Source organism: Apium graveolens, chloroplast (genome assembly GCF_009905375.1).
Source record: "Apium graveolens chloroplast, complete genome".
NCBI classification, from domain to species: Eukaryota; Viridiplantae; Streptophyta; class Magnoliopsida; order Apiales; family Apiaceae; genus Apium; species Apium graveolens.
In genome coordinates this window covers 5,001-17,500 of record NC_041087.1, presented here as the reverse complement: position 1 = coordinate 17,500, position 12,500 = coordinate 5,001, and the positions used below count along the sequence as shown (strand labels likewise).

Here is a 12,500-nt window from a genome sequence, read left to right as displayed (position 1 = left end):
TGTAGTAATACGATCCGCTAAGCCTTATTTGGCTACCCCAGGAGCAACGGTTCATGGACATTATGGGGAAATCCTTTACGAAGGAGATACATTAGTTACATTTATATATGAAAAATCGCGATCTGGTGATATAACGCAGGGTCTTCCAAAAGTGGAACAGGTGTTAGAAGTGCGTTCGATTGATTCAATATCGATGAATCTCGAAAAGAGGGTTGAGGGTTGGAACGAATGTATAACAAGAACTCTTGGAATTCCTTGGGGGTTCTTGATTGGTGCTGAGCTAACTATAGTGCAAAGCCGTATCTCTTTGGTTAATAAGATCCAAAAGGTTTATCGATCCCAGGGGGTGCAGATCCATAATAGACATATAGAAATTATTGTACGTCAAATAACATCAAAAGTGTTGGTTTCAGAAGATGGGATGTCAAATGTTTTCTTACCCGGAGAATTAATTGGATTGTTACGGGCGGAACGAATGGGGCGTGCTTTGGAAGAAGCGATCTGTTACCGAGCCGTCTTATTGGGAATAACAAAAGCATCTCTGAATACTCAAAGTTTCATATCCGAAGCGAGTTTTCAAGAAACTGCTCGAGTTTTAGCAAAAGCAGCTCTACGGGGTCGTATCGATTGGTTGAAAGGCCTGAAAGAGAACGTTGTTCTGGGGGGGATGATACCCGTTGGTACCGGATTCGAGGGATTGGTGCACCCCTCGAGACAACATAACAACATTTCCTTGGAAACCAAAAATAATAATATATTTGAGGGGGAAATGAGAGATATTTTGTTCCACCACAGAAAATTTTTTGATTCTTGCCTTTCAAAGAATTTCCATGATACATCAGAACAATCATTTATAGGTATAGGATAGGATTTAATGATTCCTAAAAGCGGATTCAGCCTTTTATTTGAAAACATTTGATTTCATTTAGTAATAGTAAAAATGATAATAACGAATAGAAAGGAATAATGTAACGGCTTAGGTCGTATATCTACGGCCAATTTGCGGTAGAAGAAAAGGTTCCATCGGAACAATTATTTATTTTAGGATACCCTCGTCTCTTTTTTTTTTTAAAAAAAAAAAAGAGGGGGGTGTGGGGAGAAATGACAAAAAGATATTGGAACATCAATTTGGAAGAGATGATGAAGGCCGGAGTTCATTTTGGACATGGTACTAGGAAATGGAATCCTAAAATGGCCCCTTATATTTCTGCAAAGCGTAAAGGTATTCATATTCTAAATCTTACTAGAACCGCTCGTTTTTTATCAGAAGCTTGTGATTTGGTTTTTGATGCAGCAAGTAAGGGAAAACAATTCTTAATCGTTGGCACTAAAAATAAAGCAGCTGACCTAGTAGCATGGGCTGCAATAAGGGCTCGGTGTCATTATGTTAATAAAAAATGGCTTGGCGGTATGTTAACGAATTGGTCCACTACAGAAACGAGACTTCATAAGTTTAGAGATTTGAGAACAGAACAAAAAACAGGGAGACTCCATCGTCTTCCGAAAAGAGATGCGGCCGTGTTGAAAAGACAATTATCTCACTTGCAAACATATCTGGGCGGGATTAAATATATGACGGGGTTACCAGATATTGTAATTATCATTGATCAACACGAAGAATATACGGCCCTTCAAGAATGTATCACTTTGGGAATTCCAACAATTTGTTTAATCGATACAAATTGTGACCCCGATCTTGCAGATATTTCGATTCCAGCCAACGATGACGCTATATCTTCAATCCGATTAATTCTTAACAAATTAGTATTCGCAATTCGTGAAGGGCGTTCTAGCTATATAAGAAATCCGTAATTCCTAATCATATTAATTAATAATAAGATAAAAAACTTAACTTACTTTGGAAATTTCATAGAGTTGTGTAATCAGTTACTATTTATGAATCTCAGATACTCTTTTTGGATCTCAAAAAAGAGATAAAAAACTGGGGATATTATGTGATTCGTTGTATTCAAGAATGTAATTGGTATTATAAATATATATAGGATTCAAGTAGTCACGTAGAGAAAGAGACGTTTGAATCAAAATAATTTTATTTAAAGCTATATTTTTTTCAGAGGGCAATATGAATGTTCTATCCTGTTCCATCAACACACTAAAGGGGTTATACGATATTTCTGGTGTGGAAGTAGGCCAACATTTCTATTGGAAAATAGGAGGTTTTCAAGTCCACGGCCAAGTACTTATTACTTCTTGGGTTGTAATTGCTATCTTATTGGGTTCAGCTACTCTAGCTGTTCGGAACCCACAAACCATTCCGACCGGTGGTCAGAATTTCTTCGAATATGTACTTGAATTCATTCGAGATGTGAGTAAAACTCAAATAGGCGAAGAATATGGCCCCTGGGTTCCTTTTATTGGAACAATGTTTCTATTTATTTTTGTTTCTAATTGGTCAGGAGCGCTTTTACCTTGGAAAATCATACAATTACCTCATGGGGAGTTAGCCGCACCCACGAATGATATAAATACTACTGTTGCTTTGGCTTTACTCACGTCAGTGGCATATTTTTATGCGGGTCTTAACAAAAAGGGATTGGGTTATTTCGGGAAATATATTCAACCAACCCCAATCCTTTTACCCATTAACATCTTAGAAGATTTCACAAAGCCTTTATCACTTAGTTTTCGACTTTTCGGAAATATATTAGCTGATGAATTAGTAGTTGTTGTTCTTGTTTCTTTAGTACCTTTAGTGGTTCCTATACCTGTCATGTTCCTTGGATTATTTACAAGTGGTATTCAAGCTCTGATTTTTGCAACTTTAGCCGCGGCTTATATAGGGGAATCCATGGAGGGCCATCATTGACTAGTTTTTGAAAGATTCTTTTTTAGCTTATCCCCAAGCAATGTATGCGCGGCTCAAAAAAAAATAGAATCTAATTCTAATTAGGAAATCTAAATATACAACTCACTATATACAATCTAGAGTAATAGCCAAAGATATTAGAGTAGAGAGTTGTAAAATAAAAAAGGGAAAGAGATCTAAAAGATCCTTTTTCCTAAAATTATTGGTTGATCCACTTATATTATACCATTCTCTCCTGAATAGATATTCATTTTATATTGTTGGTCGGCCAATCCCAATATTTACTATTCGGCCTAAGCAATTTGTTTATTTAGATTGTTTCCATGCGGGAGAATGATAAAGAAAGGGGAAGAAGTATTTACAAACAAAAAAGGGATTCATAAAAAATGGGTGATTCGGATCGGAGAGGGAGGTTCTTATAGGTATATTATATGTAAAAAAACGCTATGCTATAAGTCAACTTGTTTTTCGACGCATAATTCTCGAATTCGATTGAATCTAAGATGAATGAAGAGTTGGTTTACGTTATGGAAGAAAGACATGTATAGGTGATTGATATTAAATATTGACTAGTTATATATGAACTAAAGATATATTAAATTTGCCCTACTACTAGTAAATTTGCCCTATTACTATAAATTTCGATGGCTATTCCAATAAAAGTCCTTCCGTATCCTCTGGGACTGTGAGTTGAATGAATAAACAGATGACATCAAGAAAAAAAATCGAAGAATTCAAAGAATGGTTCGGAACAAAGAAATGGACGGACGAAAGTCGTACGGATTCGCAAATACTTTGTCGATAGGAACTAAAAAAGAGATATCCAAGTAAAGTAGTTTTGATCCTTGAATAAGATTATTACTTCAATTTGAAGTTTGTAGTGACTTCGACTGGATGAATTGTAGCGATGGAATGATTAAGTTAGAATTCATCGGCTAACTGTATCATTAACCATTTTTTTTTGTATGAGGAACTTATCATGAATCCATTGATTTCTGCCGCTTCCGTTATTGCTGCTGGATTGGCTGTAGGGCTTGCTTCTATTGGACCTGGAGTTGGTCAAGGTACTGCTGCGGGCCAAGCTGTAGAAGGTATCGCGAGACAGCCTGAGGCGGAGGGAAAAATACGAGGTACTTTATTGCTTAGTCTAGCTTTTATGGAAGCTTTAACAATTTATGGCCTGGTTGTAGCATTAGCACTTTTATTTGCGAATCCTTTTGTTTAATCTTATAAATTCGAAAAAGTAATAACCCACGGGAAGGGCTGATTTGTGGATGAGGAACTAGCATACTCACTCGCTTTCATCCTTCCCGTTCGTAGTCTAAGGAACCCCCTTTTTCTATTTTTTAGGAAGAGTTTAAATAAAGGGGGTAATTCACCATTTCTAAATCGAATCTTTTTTGGCTCGATTTAGAAATAGTAAAATTGATATTGATATATATCAAAGGGGGGGCAGGGCGATACAAAAAGAACTCTGTTCTTTTTTTTTAGTCTATCTATAAGAGGAGATCATATGAAAAATGTAACCGATTCTTTCGTTTTTTTAGGCCACTGGCCGTCCGCCGGGAGTTTCGGGTTTAATACCGATATTTTAGCAACAAATCTAATAAATCTAAGTGTAGTGCTTGGGGTATTGGTTTTTTTTGGAAAGGGAGTGTGTGCGAGTTGTTTATTTCAAGAATAGGCTGGATCCAACCAGCTGTACTTTTTCTGTTATAACTAGGAAAAGGAGGTACATTATCTCACGAATGACTTCTGAATAAAGAAATCATATGCAAGAACCATAGCATTTCGTGATTCGTTGGTAAATCCGCTTTGATTCTCTATCAACCAAAAATGTGGGACCATTTACTATGGTTAAAGCTAAATCGTTTGAAGTCCAGACGCAGCATGGTACTCTTTCTACCACAATATTAATATAGAGATGCTTTCAAAACAAAATGAATAATTTATCTATATAAGAACACTCATATGGATAAAATTATTTGAACCCCTTATTATAAAAATTGGGATTAAACCCCCTTTTATCCAATGATGAATCGACGACCTATGTATTGTGTATTAAAGGAAGAAAACCCTTTTTGGATTTTTGGATAAAAAAAAGAAACAACTTTGCTGACAATTACATATTTTTGTTTGGTCAGAAGAGTCCTCCGACTTTTTTGGTTTTGGATTAGTGATTGGTTTTGATATTTTTATTTTGGAATATGAAGAGAGTAGAGGATAGGCTCATTACATTCAAAAAAAGATATGGGAATTTATCATAATCATAAGTAATTTAAGTAATTGAGCGTGAGAGCCAAATGAATTGAAAGATTCATGTTTGGTTCGGGAAGGGATCATGGAAGTTTTTAAATGAATGGAAAGAGAATCTACTTTCATTAAGTGATTTATTAGATAATCGAAAACAGAGGATCTTGAATACTATTCGAAATTCAGAAGAACTGCGTGGGGGAGCCATTGAACAGCTGGAAAAGGCCCGGACTCGCTTACGAAAAGTGGAAATGGAGGCAGATCAGTTTCGAGTCAATGGATACTCTGAGATAGAGCGAGAAAGATTGAATTTTATTAATTCCACTTCTAAGACTTTGAAACAACTAGAAAATTATAAAAACGAAACTATTCATTTTGAACAACAAAGGGCGATTAATCAAGTACGACAACAGGTTTTCCAACAAGCCTTACAAGGGGCTCTAGGAACTCTGAGCAGTTGTTTGAACAACGAGTTACATTTACGTACGATACGTGCCAATATTGGCATGTTGGGGGCAATAACCGATTAGTCCTTCGACTCTAGGTATTATTTTTTTTTTTTCAAAAACTAAGTAAGAAAAACTCATGGTAACAATTCGAGCCGACGAAATTAGTAAGATTATCCGTGAGCGAATTGAGGAATATAATAGAGAAGTAAAGATTGTAAATACCGGTACCGTACTGCAAGTAGGTGACGGCATTGCTCGTATTCATGGTCTTGATGAAGTAATGGCGGGTGAATTAGTAGAATTTAAAGATGGTACAGTCGGTATTGCTCTTAATTTGGAATCAACAAATGTCGGTGTTGTATTAATGGGTGATGGTTTGCTGATACAAGAAGGAAGTTCTGTAAAAGCAACAGGAAGAATTGCTCAGATACCCGTGAGTGAGGCCTATTTGGGTCGTGTTGTAAATGCCCTGGCTAAACCTATTGATGGTAGGGGTGAAATTTCAGCTTCTGAATATCGGTTAATTGAATCTCCTGCTCCGGGTATTATTTCACGACGTTCCGTATACGAGCCTCTTCAAACGGGGCTTATTGCTATTGATTCGATGATACCTATAGGGCGTGGTCAGCGAGAATTAATTATTGGGGATAGACAAACTGGTAAAACAGCAGTAGCAACAGATACGATTCTGAACCAACAAGGCCAAAATGTAATATGTGTTTATGTAGCTATTGGTCAAAAAGCATCTTCTGTGGCTCAGGTAGTGACTAATTTACAGGAAAGGGGAGCGATGGAATACACTATTGTGGTAGCTGAAACGGCGGATTCTCCTGCTACATTACAATATCTCGCTCCTTATACAGGCGCTGCTCTGGCGGAATTTTTTATGTACCGCAAACGACACACTTTAATAATTTATGATGATCCCTCCAAACAGGCACAAGCTTATCGACAAATGTCTCTTCTATTACGAAGACCGCCAGGTCGCGAAGCTTATCCAGGGGATGTTTTTTATTTGCATTCACGACTTTTGGAAAGAGCTGCTAAATTAGGTTCTCTTTTAGGTGAAGGAAGTATGACTGCTTTGCCAATAGTTGAAACTCAATCGGGCGATGTTTCGGCTTATATTCCTACTAATGTAATTTCGATTACTGATGGACAAATATTCTTATCTGCCGATCTATTCAATGCTGGCATCAGACCTGCTATTAATGTGGGTATCTCCGTTTCCAGAGTGGGATCTGCAGCTCAAATTAAAGCTATGAAACAAGTTGCTGGCAAATTAAAATTGGAACTCGCGCAATTCGCAGAATTAGAAGCCTTTGCACAATTTGCTTCTGATCTCGATAAAGCTACTCAGAATCAATTGGCCAGAGGTCAACGGTTACGTGAATTGCTTAAACAATCCCAATCCGCCCCTCTTGCGGTAGAAGAACAGATAATGACTATTTATACCGGAACAAATGGTTATCTTGATTCATTAGAAATTGGACAGGTAAGGAAATTTCTTGTTGAGTTACGTACTTACCTAAAAACAAATAAACCGCAGTTTCAAGAAATAATATCTTCTACCAAGACATTCACCGAGGAAGCAGAAGCCCTTTTGAAAGAAGCTATTCAGGAACAGATGGAACGTTTTCTACTTCAGGAACAAGTATAAAGGATTTTAGAAAAGTTCTAAAAGGGATAATTGAGCGTCTCACATTCAAGTCTTTCAAAAAGACTTTCTTAATATCGAAATATTAAATATATATATATATATGGAAATAAATTGCGTCCAATAGGATTTGAACCTATACCAAAGGTTTAGAAGACCTCTGTCCTATCCATTAGACAATGGACGCTTTTCATTGATATTTTTGAAAATTATATATTCTATATTCAATGATGAATAAATTAGAATTAATAATTAGAGTCTATTAGAGTATATAAATAATATATATAGAAAGAATCTATATATTTTATAGGATATATAGATATAGCGGGTAGCGGGAATCGAACCCGCATCGTTAGCTTGGAAGGCTAGGGGTTATAGTCGACGTCGATTCAGCATTTTGAACGTCTCTAATTCAAAACCGAACATGAAACTTTGGTTTCATTCGGCTCCTTTATGGAAGAATTCCTAGATCTAAGATGTGAATTTAATTACAAAAAATTCTATCCATAACATCTATGTCAGCTCTTTGTTTAAATACATTCAAACGGATTCGCTTTCTAGATGATCCCTCTAGAAAAAAGATGATTATGACAACCTTTCTAGTTACTTCGTTCTCTATTTCTATTTGAAAGGATCCTGAGGAAAAAGGTTTTGTTTTCACCGAGCTAAAATAACATGTCGATAACTCTAGTAAACTAAAGTTATCCTTTAATAGCTATACTATTTTGCTTCAATTTATTTTATACAAATAAAAAATTGTAAGATTTAGTTACGATTAGAAATCTACTTTTCTATCTCCATCCATGGATCCTTTACTCATACTCAGTCAATTGGAAGTATTGATCCAATTGAATAATTATGTTTCGCAATTTCATAACCCAATTTAAAAATTTTTTAAGTGATCCTTGGATAAAAATCACGATAATTTCGATTTTTCCTCCAATATGTCATTGAGAGGTAAAGGATTAAATCCTTTTAAGAAATAAAGTTTTTTCTCGGAATATTAATCAAACCGAAAAGACCCCTTAACTATTTAAGGGAGTTACTCGAACGAATCACACTTTTACCACTAAACTATACCCGCTACAATGCGATTATTATATACAAAGGGCCTTTTGTCGAACAGGAATAATTTGGGTTAATCAAGACAGGATCATAAAAAAATCATGAAAATGAGAGTGTTGACGTTTTTCGTGGGGATTCTTTAATTAAAAAAAAATTTTCATAAAAATAAAAAAGAAATAAAAAAATAATAAGAAATGACGTATTGACGTTCTATTTTTTTATCTAATAATAAGAATGGAAATAGCCCTTCGTCTTTTTGTTGTTGCTTTAATATCAACCCCTTTTTTTTTAATTAAAGAAACCTAGGATTCGTTGGAACAAAAAAAGGCCCGGCTAGGTACTTACCAGGCCAGGCCGCGGGAATAAAAAGGGCCCTTTCGAACAAAATAAAAGGGGTCTTCTTTCTGTTTTTTCTATTGAATCTTTCGCTTCCTTACTTGAACTAACTGTAATTGCTAATAAAAGTTGTAGATAGAATATAGATAAGATAAAGAAAGAGAAAGAAATACTTTTTCAATCCTTATTTCATGTGTAATGTAACATAGTAATTATCTTTTTCAATTGGGAGAGATGGCTGAGTGGACTAAAGCGGCGGATTGCTAATCCGTTGTACGAGTTATTCGTACCGAGGGTTCGAATCCCTCTCTTTCCGTTTTTGTTGATGACTTCATATTTGATTTCTCTTTCAAATTTCTCCAATCCTTTTTAATGTTTCCTGGTTAACCATGTGGAATAGATAAAAAATCCTAAGAAAATTTAAAAATAAAGCAATGAAAAAGAAAACTCCCTTTTTTTAGTCTTCACGTCCAGGATTACGCCCCGGATCATTGGATAGGAATCCAAAGATAAATAGAGAAACAAAGAATATCACTACTGTGTAAACGAAAAGTTTGAGAGTAAGCATTACACAATCTCCAAGATCTTTTTTTGGAAAAAAAAAATGAGAAAAGAGAATAGATCCTCCATTACAAAAAATTTATTTCATACCTCCAATTAGATATTGCGGGGGATCCTTAACCCTATTAGGGTCTTTCAAAAGGGCAGAATGGGGAATACGGGGTGAGCCAGATTTGGATTTATCGAACCTATCCAACCAAGACTTTCAGACGTTTAATGTTTGAATCGAAGGTTCATAGTATACGACTAATTTGATCTTATTAGTTGTTTTATAATTTTTCTCAAATAAAGCATTAATTTTATAGAATAATATTAAGGATCTCATCGAAAACTTACAGCAGCTTGCCAAACGAAGGCTAAGAGAAAAAAGAACAAAGGTATGACTGGCATAAGATCTACGATTGGATTTAAAAAAGCGTAGGCCTCGGGCAATTTGGCGAAGAAAAGACTACTCGAATAAAAGGCAGAATTAAGACAAATGCAGATCAAACTAAAGATATTAAGCATAACAGGCGTTTTGTTCTTGGAGATAATTGCATTTTGATTGAGTTAATGATATAAGGAAAAATGAAGTAAAATAAGGTAGACAAAAATCCTTCTTTTTCTTTGAACCCACCCAATCAAAAATTCCCCAATTCTCAAACAAAGGAGAATAGAAGAAATAATACTTTCATAGAATATCTTAATTAAATTATATGTAATGATCAATGAATTTGGCTGAATTCTATATCTACACGCGTAAAAATCCTAGCAAGAATCGAATCTATTCTATAAAGATTTTATAGAGAAAATTGCCCTGTAATTGACCAAGACCCAATATTAATATTATTCTTTATTAGTATAGAATGGAAATATAAATGGGGCGTGGCCAAGTGGTAAGGCAACGGGTTTTGGTCCCGGTATTCGGAGGTTCGAATCCTTTCGTCCCAGGTAGATACATTGTATCAGAGTAAAAGTTTATTTTGAAAATAACGTTATGTTTAAATGCCTAATCTTGGATCAAATGTCATTCTTGTTTCTTTTCTAATTTTTAATTTTAGGAATCATATCTTTGTTTTTTACAACATACAGCTATTCCTAAATAGATTTGTTTTTGATCACGATATGATGGTAACATAGGTCACACCCTAGTTGAATTCAACTAATTAAAAAATAATAAAGTATGGCGGATTTTTCATCATATATTCATTCCCTTCATATTAAAGGGGTTTAGAGCTACTTAATTTGAAGAAAAAACCTTACGTCTCATATTTTTTTATTTTCAACGATACATTTTATTTTGAATCATACTAAGAAAGAGCCCTTCTTTCCTATATCTTATTCTTTATCCATTCAAATTAAACTTAAAAGGGGTAGCCAAATTTTTAGGATCTCTTTATTCTAAACAAGATAGGGGTTATTACATTCAATTAATGGGATTAAGTCTCTTAAGACAAGACTGGGTTTGGGTAAACTAAAAAATTAGGAGCAAGCGCCTAATTTGGACTTGTTTGTCTTTGTCCCTAGAGAGTATCCTTTCCCCCCAAAAAAAAAAGGTCTTTTTTGTTTTTGTTCTGATTCAGCATTCCCAGAGAGTCGTGGGATAAAAAGTTCTTAATTAGTAACAGTAACAGGAGGTCTTCATTTAAATATATGTATATCCGTGTATGTCCGAATCTCATTAACAACGAATAATGTATATAAAGACTTGTAATGTATATAAAGACTTGTAGTTCAGTCTACCTGATCGGTACGAAAAACCCCTACTCGTTCATCTTATCTTATTAATAAAATTCGAATCGAAAGAGCAAGTACTTAAATCTTCTCTTCGATCGGTCTTTTTTATCTATCTCACACAAAAAAAAAAAAATGGGGTTTTTGTTCAATCCATTATCTGCTTTAAATCGTTGATGGTTCAATTCGAAAATAAGCAGATATTTAAATTTTTTTAATTTAATAAAAAGTAAAGTTAAAGTGTTGCAGTCATACAATAACATACAATAATAGGTGGGGTCTTGCTAAGACTGCTTCAAAAAAATTTTTGACATCTTATCTTTGTATAGAAGAATTTGTATAGAAGAAAAAAGGGGTATAGATTAATATGTTTATGTATCGACAGAACCAATGACTATTCATGATTCCATAATTGAATCAATTCCATATGGGTTCCAAATTAGAGGAATTTTTTGTTATGGTAAAACTTCGTTTGAAACGCTGTGGTAGAAAGCAACGTGCGACTTGAAGGACATGATCCGGTGTGGATTTTTATTCTTATATCCGCCATCTTTTCTATGAATGAAGGTGCTCTTGACCCGACATCCGTTCTGTTTTCACAAGAATCCTTTTTTGTTAGGTTGTAATGAATATAGTACATGATGGAGCTCGGGTAGAAAGTATGGATTCATCTTTCAGGGGGCAAGAATCTAGGGTTAATACCAATCAATAAATTGGAACAACTTCGTAAGTATATCATATATATCAATATATAAATTGAAAGGATCCGATTCAGTCAAGTTTTTAATTCAAAAGTAAAATTTGTTGAAATTGAGAAAAGTCTTTCGATTCAAAGTGTATCGCGCGGGAATCGAGCGTTTATATGATTCTTTGATAGAAAGAAATCCCAAAAGGGGTATGTTGCTGCCATTTTGTAAGGATTAAGAAGCACCGAAGTAATGTCTAAACCCACTGATTTAAAATAAAACAAAGAAAAAGGATCCCAGAACAAGGAAACACCGTTTTTAAATTGTCTCAATAACTGGATAATAATAAAGATAAAGATTAAATGAGACAAACAAGAGGGGGTTAAAGACCATTCAAAAAATGAAATAAATTGCCGAAAGATTCTTTTCTTTTAAGCTCTTTGAGAATTATCCAACTTGAGTTATGGGTACAAATGATTTTTATTTTTTCAGGAAGGAGGAATAAAAAAAATGAGTTAAATCCCATTCTAATTTATTTTTTCAACCCCTTTGCCATTAATTCTAATTCTATACGTAGACAAAACCCCAAATCATTGTTTCTCGAGCCGTACGAGGAGAAAACTTCCTATACGTTTCTAGGGGGGGTCTTGTTCATTTACTTAGATCTATCCCAATGAGCCGTCTATCGAATAGTTGCAATTGATGTTCGATCCCGAAGAGAAGGAAGAGATCTTCGGAACGTAGGTTTTTATGATCCGATAAAGAATCAAAGTTATTTAAACGTTCCTGCTATTCTCTATTTCCTTGAAAAGGGCGCTCAGCCCACAGGAACTGTTCGGGATCTTTTAAAAAAGGCGGAGGTTTTTAAGTAACTTGGTCCTAATCAAACAAAATTGAATTAAGGAAATTAAAGAAATAGAAGGGGGTCGTAATTCTGATATAAATTATAAATT

At 34.8% G+C, this 12,500-nt stretch overlaps 8 protein-coding genes and 4 non-coding genes across 12 annotated transcripts in view; 8 read left to right on the top strand and 4 right to left on the bottom strand. All coding sequences in view use genetic code 11, as the record gives it.

The window, feature by feature from the left end:
• rpoC2 overlaps positions 1–868 on the top strand; it is a 4,149-nt gene extending 3,281 nt beyond the window's left edge. Inside the window, exon 1 of the mRNA in view lies at positions 1–868. This exon is cut by the window's left edge and continues 3,281 nt beyond it. Coding sequence (YP_009560740.1) covers positions 1–868 — 868 coding nt within the window.
• A 233-nt stretch (positions 869–1,101) lies between these two features.
• On the top strand, positions 1,102–1,812 carry rps2 (ribosomal protein S2). The gene has a single exon. It carries the CDS (start codon positions 1,102–1,104, stop codon positions 1,810–1,812), a length of 711 nt encoding a protein of 236 aa, YP_009560739.1.
• Positions 1,813–2,083: 271 nt separating this feature from the next.
• On the top strand, positions 2,084–2,827 carry atpI. The gene has a single exon. It carries the CDS (start codon positions 2,084–2,086, stop codon positions 2,825–2,827), a length of 744 nt encoding a protein of 247 aa, YP_009560738.1.
• Positions 2,828–3,806: 979 nt separating this feature from the next.
• atpH lies at positions 3,807–4,052 on the top strand. Its single transcript has one exon. It carries the CDS (start codon positions 3,807–3,809, stop codon positions 4,050–4,052), a length of 246 nt encoding a protein of 81 aa, YP_009560737.1.
• Positions 4,053–4,340: 288 nt separating this feature from the next.
• On the top strand, positions 4,341–5,610 carry atpF. Its single transcript has 2 exons — positions 4,341–4,484; positions 5,209–5,610. Exons 1-2 carry the CDS (start codon positions 4,341–4,343, stop codon positions 5,608–5,610), a joined length of 546 nt encoding a protein of 181 aa, YP_009560736.1.
• A 55-nt stretch (positions 5,611–5,665) lies between these two features.
• atpA lies at positions 5,666–7,189 on the top strand. The gene has a single exon. It carries the CDS (start codon positions 5,666–5,668, stop codon positions 7,187–7,189), a length of 1,524 nt encoding a protein of 507 aa, YP_009560735.1.
• Positions 7,190–7,301: 112 nt separating this feature from the next.
• Positions 7,302–7,373, bottom strand: trnR-UCU. Its single transcript has one exon. It is a non-coding gene; the product is annotated as a tRNA-Arg (tRNA).
• A 135-nt stretch (positions 7,374–7,508) lies between these two features.
• On the bottom strand, positions 7,509–8,271 carry trnT-CGU. Its single transcript has 2 exons — positions 8,236–8,271; positions 7,509–7,550 (listed from the first exon to the last, which is right to left on the bottom strand). It is a non-coding gene; the product is annotated as a tRNA-Thr (tRNA).
• Positions 8,272–8,815: 544 nt separating this feature from the next.
• On the top strand, positions 8,816–8,903 carry trnS-GCU. The gene has a single exon. It is a non-coding gene; the product is annotated as a tRNA-Ser (tRNA).
• Positions 8,904–9,044: 141 nt separating this feature from the next.
• Positions 9,045–9,155, bottom strand: psbI. The gene has a single exon. It carries the CDS (start codon positions 9,153–9,155, stop codon positions 9,045–9,047), a length of 111 nt encoding a protein of 36 aa, YP_009560734.1.
• Positions 9,156–9,469: 314 nt separating this feature from the next.
• Positions 9,470–9,655, bottom strand: psbK. The gene has a single exon. It carries the CDS (start codon positions 9,653–9,655, stop codon positions 9,470–9,472), a length of 186 nt encoding a protein of 61 aa, YP_009560733.1.
• Positions 9,656–10,006: 351 nt separating this feature from the next.
• Positions 10,007–10,078, top strand: trnQ-UUG. The gene has a single exon. It is a non-coding gene; the product is annotated as a tRNA-Gln (tRNA).
• Positions 10,079–12,500: the final 2,422 nt, after the last annotated feature.